At 37.8% G+C, this 15,034-nt stretch overlaps 1 protein-coding gene across 4 annotated transcripts in view; it reads left to right on the forward strand.

The window, feature by feature from the left end:
- qki2 (QKI, KH domain containing, RNA binding 2) overlaps positions 1-13,209 on the forward strand; it is a 34,935-nt gene extending 21,726 nt beyond the window's left edge. The window contains exons 4-8 of one of the 4 annotated variants that reach the window (XM_017696110.2): positions 655-798; positions 6,125-6,212; positions 6,977-7,273; positions 9,192-9,266; positions 12,630-13,209. In XM_017696110.2, the coding sequence (XP_017551599.1) occupies positions 655-798; positions 6,125-6,212; positions 6,977-7,273; positions 9,192-9,266; positions 12,630-12,646 (621 nt within the window). In that variant the 3' untranslated portion in view covers positions 12,647-13,209. Of the gene's footprint in view, positions 1-654; positions 799-6,124; positions 6,213-6,973; positions 7,274-8,346; positions 8,937-9,191; positions 9,267-12,629 lie in introns of those variants that run through there. The other 3 variants (XM_017696109.2, XM_017696112.2, XM_017696111.2) reach the window with 3 other exon arrangements.
- The last annotated feature ends 1,825 nt before the right edge of the window (positions 13,210-15,034 follow it).

Genomic DNA, 15,034 nt, shown 5'->3' on the forward strand with positions numbered 1-15,034 from the left:
TTGTCCTGTAGATCTGAGTCATAAACACAAACCGATGTGATGAGAAACCCAGCTGGAGACACATTGGAGAGTACATTCAATAAGGCCCAACACTCTGGCCTGAAAGCATACTTTCTATGGAAACAGACACATCCCTGCAGTTGGAAATCAGAGCCCTGAAGTGAACCTACAGCCAGCTGATTTTATGGAGTAGCCAAGAGGGGAGTACACAGGTACTCTGATACAGCCAAAGGTGTGAGCAATTTACTTCTTTCTAACTAGCATATCATATACTACTGAGAAGAAGGCACCGACTAAGAAGTTGTTACACACTGTAACCCAGTACTGATCTGTCATGATCGCCATCTGGGTAAATGCAACTTCATACAAACTGTATCCAAGTCCAATGTGAATCAGGCATAGATACAATGCAGAGCTGATTCAGAGGTTTAAGTCCTTAAACTGCAAGGGCCTGTATCTTGACCCACACTTCAGTTCCTCAGTAATAACATTCATGTTATTACTTAACCTATAGCAAGTAAATTATGTAATGTAATACATTAGTAATAATCCTAAAGATTAATCATTGAATTATAAGCCTGCCATTTAAGGGCTTAAATAAGGACTATTGTGTTCTCACACATGCTGAATTTCCACCCTCTTGTGTGTGTGCAGGAGGAGCAGAATCGAGGTAAGCCAAACTGGGAGCACTTGAATGAGGACCTGCATGTGCTCATCACTGTGGAGGACTCACAGAACCGTGCAGAGATCAAACTGAAAAGAGCTGTGGAGGAGGTGAAGAAGCTGCTGGTCCCTGCGGTGAGTCACATATCTACTCTCTTACCTTTCTACCCCTGACTCTGTGTCGACTTATCGGTACCCAGAGTGAAAAATGTGTTGAGTGGCAAAAACACATTGATTTGCTTCAACAAACAAGACTCACGGGTTTCAGTTAAAGAAGTGCTGCATAGGCACTGATAAATGTATTTACTCAGAGGGAGCTAACTCAATCTAAATAGCTGTCCTCAGCATGGCTGCCATTTCCACGCTAGCTATACTGTGTCCTTAGAGAAAGCAGGAAGTATGGTACAGAAAACAGAAGAACTGGCACTGAAGGGAAAAGCTGCCATGCGCACAAGCAAGTTTCTAATGTGCAAAGGTGAGCAGCATGGGTAGTTTTTAATGGGCTTAATTACCTGTGCTTAAAAATTTAATGAGGGGCACGAGACAGAGAGGTCGAGACTCTGGGCCCCCACTGGGGCCTTCAGAAGCTTCCGTGTTCCTGTCAGGCTCAGAGCTGAATGGTAATGAAGCTGCAGGTCTTAATGAAGTGACAGCAGGTTAGCAGGAGATGCCAGTGGAAATCCACCAAGGTCTGAAGACAAAAAGAAAATATGCAGAACTATGCACCCTACTATATGAACTAGGGGCTACGCTAAATTCCAGTTTTCTGCGCAGGGAAAGCTTTACATGTTTGTCTGAAGTTACACACAAATAGCAGTGGAGAGGAGAAGACCTTGGAAGTCAGTGGCAGTCTTCACTGCAGGAAAGAAGTGCAGTTTTAACGTTTGAACAGTCTGCGTAATTCTGGCTGGATGTGGGGCTTCATTGTGGCAGGGGGAGGGGAACACACTCCAAACGCTGCTGCCATGGAAACGCTCATGGGTATCCGCTGATCCGTGATTGACAGTCGTGCCCTTTCTGTGACACGTTAGTTCTGAATGGAGGCTAAGCTCTCTCTAAAGTTTAGCACTGTTGACATGAGGAAGTGCTGGCTACAGATAAATACAGTGCTACTTGTGTTCTCTATATGAGAAATCCTTATTGAAGATACATTCAATGACATTTGGGTTCCCAAAATGGCAAAGTCAAAATGGCAAAAAGGTCTTATTCAATTAAATATTTTTGAATAGATTAAGAATACTTTCTAGGTCTATTGTAATAGCAGAAACAAATAAAAATGGCATATGACTGTGTACTCATAGTAAAATAGTCTATAGCTATTCAGTTTCATGAGTGGAAAGCACTGTTTTAATGTTATGCATGGTTCCTGGTACACTTGTATAAATGAAGTCCCAAAAAGGATTCCTTGGGGTGATGCCAAAGAAGAACCACTTTTGGTGTTTAAAGAACTATTTGTGTAAAGACCAATGCTTTGTTTTTGTCAATGTATTTTTTCCTGCAAGAGCCTAGTTAGATCCATTGATTATAACAGAGTAAAAGGGGCCATTGAGAACAATGCTAAAAAAAAAAGAAAGGGTGAACATTGGATGCACATTGCAGCATTCACAAAAATTGCCTCAAATGTTTGGATGTACATATTTAATTTATAATTATATATGTTTGTCACTAATCATATTAAGAATGAAGAAAAAAAGTCCCACAATTCAAATACTTATATTGCCGTCGTCTGTTCAGTCACAGTAATATGTAATTATGAATATAGTGCTTTAAAACAACTATTTTGCAACAGGATCTCTGAGGGTTAATAAAGCTAAACTTCCATCCATCCATCCATTTTCTAAGCTGCTTCTCCGTCAGGGTCGCAGGGGGGTGCTGGAGCCTATCCCAGCAGTCTTCGGGCGGAAGGCAGGATACACCCTGGACAGGTCGCCAGTCCATCGCAGGGCAGACAGACAGACACAGACAGTCACTCACACACACACACCTAAGGGCAATTTAGCATGTCCAATTGGCCTGACTGCATGTCTTTGGACTGTGGGAGGAAACCGGAGAACCCGGAGGAAACCAACACAGACACGGGGAGAACATGCAAACTCCACACAGAGAGGACCTTGGTCGCCCGGCCAGGGAATCGAACCCAGCCCTCCTCCGCTACCCACCATGCCACCGTGCCGCCCGTTAAAGCTAAACTTTCTTTTCCAAAAAAAATATTTGTCCAAGCCAAAAAAACATGTTGGAACTTGTATTTTTGAGTGTAAGTGTGCTGTAAAAAAACCATTTTGCTGTTTTAACTTAAAAAAATAAAAAGTTGCCATGCTGCGTTTAAATTTTGAGCTATCAGAATCTGGAGTTCAATTCATAACTTTAAGGCAGCTTTTAAGTTTTTGTGTGGTGGTAAATCATCCACTCTCATCTCCTCCATCTCTTGCGCATTAGATTACATCCATAGTAACATTTTGCCCTGTCAAAACTACAGTGACTATACAGTCTTAAACAAAAGTTTGAACTCCCTCAATCAGATGATGTCTTGTTGATTTTCTAAGTGAAAATAAGTTAATACATCCTCTAAAGGGAACAAGACATTTTTTCTGCAGTTTTAGTGCACAATTTTCACTTATTTTTTTAACATAGCTAACATATTGGGAAAAATATAAAATGTGCCATTATTTTGTGTTTTCTTTTTCCCAGTATGTTACATTCAGCAAATAAGCAGTAATAATGCATTAACATGTGCTAAAGTGTCTTCTCTGTAGTTGATTTTATTTTCAATTAGAAAATCAACAAAATGTCATTTTAAAAGAGGCACTCAAATGGATTTGGATATAACCATGTACACATTACTACAAATATGCAAGACAAATAGGGAAGTTATCAGTTGTGGTTGTTTGCTGTAATATCAGATTGATAATAATTTTCCCTGCTTTTGCGGAAAAATATATCATCTGCCAAAGTCAAAGGGAAGAGTGTCTTATTCACTTTGAACAGAGAATAAATTCACTACTTTGTGATCAAAATTGTTTACTTGACAGTTGGTGTCCTGTTTGTGCCCCAGTGCTGCTTCTTTCCCCTTACACCTCTATGTTTGCTTTATAGAGATTAGGTTATGCTATAAAAAAAAAAAAAAGTAAATACACACAGACATAGACACACTCACAGACACACACAGTCCTGTTTAACAATGCACTTCCACCACCTCCACCCAAGACTAACAGGATAGGAGTGGATTCCACAAACAACTAAAAATAACCAACTGTCTATTTTTGCAGGCTGTCTGTGTGGGTGACCACGCCATCCTTTAGTAGAGTGTGGTGTGACAAATGTCTTTGAAATGTCTTTTGCTTAAATGGTTCAGTTCAAAATGGTGAAAATCTTTTAGGTGAGCCATTACTATGTTGTTGAGGTCACACATAAGCTGCACTTCTCTCATCACTGCCCATGCTGGCCCATATCATGGCTTAAGGCCATTTGACAAGCAGACATCAGCAGTGTAGGCAAAGGGCATATTCATACGTACACATACACACACACACACCTACACACGCACACACAGACTGATCCCTCTCTGAATGGCTCTGCTTTTCTTTCGCCTCTGTGCTTGCTGACATAGTTTAGATCATTCTGTGGGCTGTCTGCTCCAGCGGACCCTGACCTGGCCTGAACTCCGCACTGCAATATCCAGCAGCACATAAAAGTCCCAGCTTAGTGATTCAGCTCCACAGCACAGCACCTGTATATGGCCTTTACTGAGTATCCAGTGCTGTTATGGTCAGTTTTATTTAAAAGGTAGCGAGAACTACTAACCATACAGTTTGCTGGTGGCAAGTGTTTTGTATATTGTAGCTGCTGTAACAAAACAGCAAAAAAAAAGTACCAGAATGGTAACATGATAGGAAAAGAAATGTTCTTAACTTCATTATACTGCCGCATGCAAATGTTTTGATGTCTTCATCACACACCCCTGGTTAAATGTTTTACTGATTTGTGAAAATGAAGTGAAAATAAAGTAACAAATTTCTGCACTTTTTAATGCACAACTACTGTTTATTCAGCATATTGTTAAAAATAAAACATAAAATGTGTTTTTTTCTCAATAGTTGTGGCATATTCTATGTTTAATTTTTTCTAATATATTGAACTCAGCAAATATACAGTAAATGTGCACAAAAATTAGCAGAAAAAAATTTATATTTAAGTTTGTTGCCTGAAGAGGATAGTTTAACTTATTTTAGCTTAGAAAATCAGCAAGCTATGTAATTTGACTAGGGATGTTCAAACTTTTGCATACAACTGTATGTTAACCTAACAGGATTTTGCACTAAATATTTTGGGCCATTTATATTGGCCCATTGGATACAAGATGTTCACGTTATTTTTTTTTAATTCCTAAAGGATTTTTATGAAAAATGTTTCAATGCTTCAAAGTTTGTCAGTGTAGACTATGGAAACAGAAACTGTTGGTAATATTTTATTTGGTTCAGATGGGAAAAAAATCTCATATAAAACTAATAACATTTCCTAACTAGTCAGGAAAGCCAAAGGTGCAAAAATGACCACATCCAAGAAATTAGACCTTAGAGAAATTTTTTCCAATCCAGAAACCAAATCTTATATGACAGTAATTTGCTGGCAGGAAATTGTCATTACATCAATAGTAACAATATTTAACAAGCATTCAAGAGTTTGAAGGAAAGAAGATGTTGGGCAGCAAAAGTTGCAAACTTTTTAAAAGCAGTTTCATTTTATTTCTTGCAATTTGTGCAGAAAGCAAACTTAACTATTGAGGAAACACTGGTTCATCATTTGCACTACATATTGAGAAACAGAGAGAAAAGGATTTAGACAGAATAGCATGAGCGACAGGAATGATCAGAGTGAAAGAGCAGAGAGAGAAAACAGACTGGAAGAAAAAAGGAGAGAGAGAAAGACTGAGTGGCCTAGAGTGAAGCAGCAGAAAGAGAGGACCAAGAGAAAGTGAGAGAAGGTGCTGATTGCAGACTGCTGAGGGAAATATGATCTGTTTCTTTAACCCCTGTACTTTGCGTGTTCATTGGGGCTGGATTGTTTGGACAGTGCTGAAGTAATCCATACTCAGTATGTTAGCAACTATGAAACCCTAGCCTATCTACACACCTCTAGCCTAACACTGCTAAGACCTAGCACCACTGCAGCATGCAGATTAGAGTTTTCAGAAATCAGACAGAACCTAACTGTTAAAATATTCGACATACTGTGCTAAAAGTAAATGGTTCTTGCATTTTGCTGAATGCCTGTTTGTGCCTTGTTTGGAAGAACATTAAAGTGTGACAAAGTTTGAAAGTACCATCTCTGTTTGTTTTTCAGAGGCCCCTTCCATGATTGCTTTTTGCAGTTATCACATTATGATGTATGTTGGTTTATTTAGAATGTATTTTTCTGTGTAATAAATATTAATGAGTGTGTTGATGTGCGTGTGTGTTGGCAGGCTGAGGGTGAAGACAGCTTGAAAAAGATGCAGCTGATGGAGCTGGCCATCCTCAACGGCACGTACCGAGATGCCAATGTCAAGTCCCGTAAGAATGACCGTCTTTATAACTCACCCACAGTACAGCCACCATGTTTAGATTGACTTCTATTGTTTTCTCCTGTCATGAGCACTGGTGGAGCTGGATTAGTTGTACCAGAGAAGGTTGTGTAGTGAAATTTGCAAGGAATGCTTTAATTGACAGGATCAAGCATTTTCTCCATAGCAATTCCCCCAAATTACCACAGATTGCGATAATGCACATTGTTAAGCAACAGACACCGTTCTAAATAACGGTAACACTGTGCATTAACACTGTTAGCAGGTTTTGTTATTACCATGAGGTTGATTAAAGCATTATTACTGGGGTACCTCAAGATTCTGCTAGTTTCAGAAGGTCATTCACTTTGAAATAATTATGTAAAACTTGTAAAAAGTCCAGAAATTATAGCATTGTACTAAACACTGTAGGGTTATTCTAGTTAAAAGTTACTAATCTTGTTGAAAATCGCTTAATTTACAGTGTTTGCCCAGGTAAAACTAATCCAGCTTGATTAGGGTGTTAGACATGGGATACTACAGTGTTCATCTTCTTAGATGCTTATGAAGATTTCAGAGTGCTTGACTGACAGTGGTAGTAGTGTTGTGAGCATAGAGCACTGCCTTATGACTCTCTGTATTTGCCTTTTTTCGACAAGGCAAAATGAGGTAAGGTGTTCGTTATTTATTCATTGTCCTTCCTCCTTTGACATCTCCTTGTACATGTGTTCTCTTGTGTGTGTGGCTCCTGTTCCCCCCGCCCCCCTCTAGCAGCCCTGGCGTTCTCTCTGGCCGCCACTGCCCAGGCTCCCCGCATCATCACCGGCCCCTCCCCTGTGATGCCTACCGCAGCCCTTCGTGCTCCTGCCCCTGCTGCCCCCACCCTCATGCCTCTCATCCGACAGATCCAAACCTCCGCCATCATGCCCACAGGAACCCCTCACCCCGCCGCCACCCTGATGCCTCAGACCCCTGAGTCAGGCATTATCTACACCCCATACGAGTACCCCTACACCCTGGCCCCTGCCACCTCCATCCTTGAGTATCCCATCGACTCCAGTGGTGTATTAGGTAAGTAGGTTTAACTATACAGGTGTGTTTTGTAGGGAAAATACTATTGCAAAATTGTACCTAGACTGTTGTTTGAAAGTTTGGAGTCACTTGTCATTGTTTATATACAATGGCAACTTATACACTGCAAATTTAAATATTAGAAACTAGACACAATGGTTACTATTACTACACTGAAATACATTGTAATAATCTATTTACAGTACTTTTGTCAAGTTAGCCTTAAGATCACCATTTTACAAATACAAGAAATTAATTCTATTACGAATTGATGCATGTTTGATACAACTTTATCTTTATAGAATAATCTAAAACTGCATTAATCTGGATGAATTTTGTCTTTTTTTAAAGCTTTCTATGATCCTGCTAATTAATTGAAATCTGTGAAGATTTATGTTTTGAACATTTCATTTGATACATTGGTGTGCATCCAATTTTTTATATCTTTGTGTTTTACATTATTGAAAACATTGATTTTAGCCTTTTGACTGGAAGTGTCTAAAAAAACACTACGTGTCCAAAAGTTTGCAGACACATGCCTATGTTCCTTCTGAAATCAAGAGTGTCAATAGCAAGTTTGTCCTCCATGTGCTGCCTTAACAGCCTCTGCTCTTCTGAGAAAGTTTTACACCAGATATTGAAACACAGCTATGATACTGTATATTGATTGCAGTTAGTCAGAAGAGAATGAACAAGTACTCTGACGTTGAATTATTGGGTCTGAAAAACAAACAGCACTCCAACAAAGATATTTTATAGTTCTCCATCACTCCAGAGAACACAGATTCACTGCTCCACAGCCTAATGCTGGGGGCTTTATACACATGGGCTTGATGACCTTGTGGCACATTTGCATCCCATTCTATTGTCTGATTTTTCAGCAAGAAGCTTAACTTCTAGTAGTTGAGTTCACTAATTAGAAGATGTGTCTGATACTTTTGGAAATGTAGAGCTTTTTGTTGTACACTTATATAGATTTTTTACATTGAAAAATAAATCTTGAGGTGGCACATGCTTTTGTTGACTTTTTTTAAGGTACCAAATAGACTAATTTCAGCACTCTCATTTTTTAGGTATGGCTTTCCCAACAAAGGGCTAGTAATGTTCGTGGACAGTCTGCATCCATCACAAGTGTTAACATGCTTTGTTTTTGTAGCTGTTTCAGAACGAATGAACAATAAACAGGACCCCTAACAGTGTGTTAGCTAAAGAACAAACAAATATAAAATATTGTTACTACTGATGTTTACACTGGTCTTAACTTCCAGACTTTTTCTATTTCATTGGTTCATCTTTGACTTACAAATTAAAACTGATATGTAGAATACTGAAGATTAACTAAATTTATCACTCTCAGTGTTCTTTGAATAATATTGCAGCCTACAGTTTGAGCCCATGTCAGGTGCAATCCCTGTGCTTGCCTCAACTCTGAGTTTCCTCAGAGAATGATCAGTATTATAGCTGACTTTGTGTTATGAATTGGAATAATGAGATAAATGAAGCACTCACAGTGGGCTAACATAAATCTGTCTGCAGGGATCTGCCTGAAATGTATCCATCTTATTAAAAGCGTTTTGTATGTTATGACTGATTAGTCGGAGGATTTAAAGGGCTCTGTTGGCGTGATTCAGATAAGCGGAGCAAATAAACACTTGTGGTCTTATGTCACCTCCTTGAAATTACAGATGTATATACAATTTGTAAAGGCAGATTGCTGCACTTTGAAAAAGAGCTTCAGAGCTTCTAATAGAAACCATTCTCATTGTTTCATATGAGTTACTGGGTCTTACAAGCTTCATGTGTTAGATGTTTGTCTTTTTTTCTTTATGTGAAGATGAAACTGTTGTTTTGATGTGTTTTAATGATTAATTATCTGATGTTGATTTCTGTTTTATTGGTAATGTTGCGCTCTGAGCAGGTGCAGTGACTACTAAAGTACGAAGGCAGGATATGCGCGTCCATCCTTACCAAAGGGTAGTGACCGCAGAAAGAGGTTAGTTTAGCCCCGGTGTTCAAGCAATACTGTGTGTGTGTGTGTGTGTGTGTGTGTGTGTGTTTATTTCTGTGTGTGTGTAATAAAGTTTTAACACACACCACAAAGTGACACACTTTTTTAGACATCATGCAGAGATCACATACCTACACAGCACTACATGTATGACAGATGTATTGATCTAGAAAGTGTAATATTGTGTGTGGGTGTGGGTGTGGGTTTGGGTGTGCCGATGTGTGTTAGAATCAAGTATTTCTGAACATGTTCACAAGTTGGGAAGCACTGGAAATGGTGCTAAAAAAAGTAACACTTTATATTTAGGCCATATAACACCTACATAAAAATGTCACTAAGCTGCCATTAAGATTATTATAACCCTTACAAAAACTGAAATGCAACAGCTGTTAGCATTTAGGCCAACTCATGTCTTAAACATAAGCATAAAGGAGGACTATGAAATACAGCTTAATAACACTGTTATGTAGGTTTGATCATGCTTAGTCTAAACTGTTACATCCAGAATGGGTTTATCACACTGCATGTTTTGAGTTCAAGTCACAGAAAGAGTTGTTTGGCTTTTTGAAAGTTAAATGAACCATTCACTTGAGCTCCATTATACTGATGACCATGGGATAACATTATGACTCCCAGTCCATGAAGGGTGATGGAGCAAAGTTATTAGCTTCTCTATTTCTTTTCCTCATTTTGTTGATGTCAATTCCACACTGTCTTTAACTGTTAATTGTTTTGACTCTAATGTACATTCGTGCCTACTCTATTCCATTCAGCCAGTTATTTGGCATTTGAGAAACTTGCTCAGTTTTTTTTTTTCTTTGTTTGTAAAATTCTATTCTACTTTTTCAGATTAATTTATAAAGGAGATTTATTTTATAGATCATGTTTACAAGAACAAGTTAGCTGATATTTGAAGACCAATTTAATTACAAAAGAGTGTAACAAATTTAGTGCAATGTTGGATTCTACCCAGCATCTTCTCCAGTACTGTATTTAGTAAACCCAGTATTGCATCTTAGGTGATGTTACACAAGGCTTGCACAGCATGTTAGAAGCCGTTCAGAGCTTTGATACAGCTTTTCATCCATGGAAAGTCTTTCTAATACTGAAGACTCAAGCTCTATTGTTTGAACTCCCTTAGCAGTGATCATTGTCTTAACTCTTTCGTTTGACATATTTATAATTTTGTTGCATTTCATGAACTTCTTGTATTATGATCTGTATATATATATATATATATATATATATATATATATATATATATATATATATATATATATATATATATATATGTATGTTTGTTAATTGTCACTCATAAGTACTACTTTCTTTAAGTTTGGGCCAGGACAATTTTTTATTTTGTATTGATGATAAATGCCTTAAGTAAAAATAAAAGATATCCATAAGAGAAATTAAAGAACCACCTTACAGAGATGGCTCATGAAACTACAACACATTAATGAAACTACACTATATTAGTCATATTGAACAACTTTGAGTGTGCCAAACCTGTACATATAATAGCAATGATTCCTATGGTAAATGTGAAATCCTACTGATTCGATATAAAATTGAAATTAGCACAGTAAGATCTTAACACATAACCGACAAACAAAACTGACCAGATTAATGAGAAACAATTGTGAAATTGCACAGAAAGTCAAATCACCTCATCTGGCCTACTGCCCATGACCTCTGAGCCGAGTTGATAAAAAATTAATGCAATAGATCAACTTCAGCAAGCATTAGCAGGATGAAATCCTACTGGCTGAAACCTCATGTTAGGAAAGTAGTACTCTGTCATTCAAGGGCTCTGCATGTAAAATAAAGGGCTTGGTCAGTGTCACATGGGAGTGATTTGACATTATGAAGGGGGTGACTTGTTTGAGGAGGAGAGTCCTCATAAGAAGTTAATCTGAGCATAATTGCTTTTCAATTGCAGCTGATAATCTCAGCAACCATTAGAAGTGCTTATGAACTCTCAATTACTCCCCATGCAAAAAGACCTCTTCATAAAAAAATACAGCACAAATAGTTTGCACTGAATCTTTTAAAATCGCCAAGCAAAAAATGTCAGAAAAAGACAAAACGATAAAACCTCATGATAGGTTAGGTGTGAGCAGTTTGTGATGGACTTAGGACAGGGTGGTTCCTAATTTAGCACGGTGTGAGTTTCCTCCAAGCATTAGATCTATACGATCAAATGAATTTGTCAAGTGCTACTCTTATTTTACATTAAATATTAAAATGTTTTTGGGAAACTCACACCTTGTCTGTTGGCACAATATGAACAGATGAACTGAAGAAATATTCCATTTTCTGTGTTTTTGTTTTATTGTAAACGTTTTTGCTCTTGTCATTTTTTCCATTGTTTTGTTTGAAAAGAACATAGTATTTACTTGTGTGGTCTTTTTTTTAAGTTTATGAAAACAGTATGTCTAACTATAAAGCATTGAACATTTATGAAACGAAGACTATATTGTATATGTGAAGGAATAGGGAATATGTGCTAGAGGTAATTGACGAAAACCGTGTTTCTGAAAATGATGGGGATACACTTTCAGATACATCATAGAAAATTTATTACAGAATCATTGTAATTTTTTATCTTTTTCTCTATCCTAAGAATTACTTCTGGTAAATAGTAGTCTTGTGTATTGTTTCCTCTTCTTTACTCTAGCCCTGACTTCAGTAGTTGTTTTAGTGTTGTTCTGTTTCGTTAGCATTGTGTTTTCATATTATTGTAAATAGACAAATTTTAAAGACAATAAAGTTTGACTGAGTCAAAAAAATGAACACTTTTTTTTTATTCTGCAGAAATAGATGCTATCTTTTTATATCTCTCAATTTTCTGCAATCACATCTCTTTAACTGCTCATGAATTCAAACCCATTATCACTAGCAGCTTTGTTGCTTTGGACTGAACAAGCACTGTAATGCTTAATAGCAGTCAGAGAACGAGCCATTCATTCACCCTGTTTAATCAAGACTACCTATCACATCGAATCATCAGGTTTTTTGTTGACTGCTACTAACCATTAAGTGGTGTTAGTTTAATTTGAATTCTGTAATTGATTTGCCTCTCTGCTTCTTTAACCATTTTCACCTGGGAGTTGGGCTCTTGTGTGAAATCATGAGGCCATCATGATTTTGCAGTGTTAATGTAGATGTTGAGCAATTTCTCTGACAGTAGCTCTGATTAGTAATGTCATGTTGTCATCCGACCGTCACTAGCTGAAACTAATCTCCTTCTCTATCTTTTTTCTTTTGTGTCCTCCTGTGTCTTTTTTTTGTTTTATTTTTCCCTTTCTTTGTACCTGTCTGTCCGTTTGTTTTCTAACCACCCAGCCGCCACCGGCAACTAACCAATGACCCTATGAGCTCTCAACTCTTCACCCAATGATGACCTGACCATTGCCTGTCTGCTGACCAGTTCTCTGGCTCTCGTCCTTCGCTTGTCTGTACTCGCGGCCTGCTGGTGAGCCCGGAAGCAGCTTTAATTCGCTTAACACAGCGCAGAAGCAGTGACGGCCACACTACGCCACACAGCACCCCCTGAAATCAACAACTGCCCACTTCCACAAACTGAGGACCTCCATGGTCAGGTGATCTAGTCTCCACAATCTGCACTGAAGCGTCATACAGCAATAATATGGTCTGGGACAACAGCTTCAATTCCATTGCCACTCTCCCTCACTCATTCATGTGTACACACTCACCAGCTCTCACTCTTGCAGACAGTTCTCCTAACAAACATTAGAGATTGAGCATTAACTGTCACGTTGGGTAAACTGTTGTGGGGACCACCCTGGAATGAAGCAATGACTTTAGTGTGATTGTGTGATATGTGTGTTCAAGTAGATCGGCATGCTCATAAGGGTGAAAGAAAATGCAGATGTTTTTTTTGAACTCCGAGGCAAAACGTACATGGGGGGGTGGGGGGGGGGTGGGGGGAGGGTTGGTTAAAGCCATGCTTGCCTATCAGCTTCTTGTCCACAAAGATATTGAAGTGCATCCAGTGATAAGAATAAGTGTAAAGACACTGAACACTAATTAATAAATTTTTGATATGAGGGTGCTGCAAGGGAAATTACTATATTTTTCACAATAGATTCTTTTTGTATGGAACTGCAGTATTGTCAAAATGTGATGAACAAAGAAAATACATTTATTTCTTTACAACAATGGAGAGATTTTAGAGACCAAAACAGTGTCTTTTTTTTTTTTTAATCAAAAAAATTTCAAAAGTGCCTTATTCTACATATGATCATTGAGTACGAATATCCATCAGTGTTTATGACAGCATATCAGGTATAACATGCAAGTCCCTCCACATCTTAGTAAAAATGGGAGGCATGCAAATACATGCAGATTAGTCAAATTTTTATAATGTTTAAAATGTGTGCTTTGTCTTTATTCCTCATCAACACAGTTCTGTTATGTGTTAACCTACAGTTATATTAGTTACTTTGTGATGCTCACTTTGGTTTTCAATAATGTGTCTAGACTAGAGGTGTGATAACTGTTTGGATCTTCTGCAGTAACATCTGCCACACAACTACAAAGCTCACGTCAACACAGCCATCAAGACTTGGCTTCCCATAATGGTCACTTGTTGAAACTATGACTTGGATGTCATTTGGTCACTATTTTTGCATGAATTAGCAAAGCAAGTTGGATTCAGCAGTCCACATTAGGCCTGTTCATAGTAAATTATACTCAGCATTATTATTACTTAAGGTGAAGGGGTCTTTTTCCCCTCAGTTTTCCGCTATTAAGAAGTGAACTGTGAAATAATACTTGATAAAATGGCATCTCAAAACTAAAACACACTATGCAATTGATTTACGTTTGCCAAGCTAACTGAATCAAGGTTTCTTCAGTAGGTCTTCCACATTACAGAGCCAAGGCCAAGAATTAATGTGGAAAAGAAAAACAATCTTGAACACTTTAGTTGTATAATTCGTAACACGATTAACTAGGAAGAATTGGTTTTCTTGTTATAACTGGATTGTCAGAGGAAGTATCCCTTTGCGGATACCTTTGTATGTAGTGCTATATATGCAATAGTTTATGAAGTTCTATGGATTATAATGGTGTTGTCTTTTTTCTTTTTCTTTTTTTTTTGGACTCGTTGAAACCACCAGAAGAAAATATCATGCAAATGCATTGAGAGGCTGCATTAGTTTAAAGTTGTGTTTTTTTTGCTTTTGTTTTTTTTTTAACCCAACAAATTTCTCAACTTCTCAATTAACTTCAAGAACTGGAGTGCTGGGTAATAGAGTGTTTCCTTCCGTTTAGTGTTTAGTTTCTTTACTTTTATCAGCAGTATTAGTGTGTGTGTGTGTGTGTGTGTGTGTGTGTGTGTGTGTGTGTGTGTGTGTGTGTGTGTGTGTGTGTGTGTGTACATGTGTGAATGTCTGTGAGATTTCGTGTTGTCTTTGATATGATAAACGCCTATGAACTGCAGCTCCCTTTTTTAAGCAATCTTGATTTTTTTCCATTGGAAACATATGGTCCTATTTATAACCATTGTAACAACTTTATAATGTATTTTTCTATCATATTTTGTATGTATGAAATAACATTAAATCATGTTTTCTGATATGAACTCTATGCCTTATTACAAAAATTGATATTTGAGCGTTTTTTTTTTTTTTCAGTCATCTGATCATGATCTTTGTGTATACTGACGATACCTTCAGTGAGTAAACATGCCAATGGGGTTATGATCATTCTGAGCTATGGAACAT

This window comes from Pygocentrus nattereri, chromosome 13, assembly GCF_015220715.1.
Source record: "Pygocentrus nattereri isolate fPygNat1 chromosome 13, fPygNat1.pri, whole genome shotgun sequence".
Lineage (NCBI taxonomy): Eukaryota > Metazoa > Chordata > Actinopteri > Characiformes > Serrasalmidae > Pygocentrus > Pygocentrus nattereri.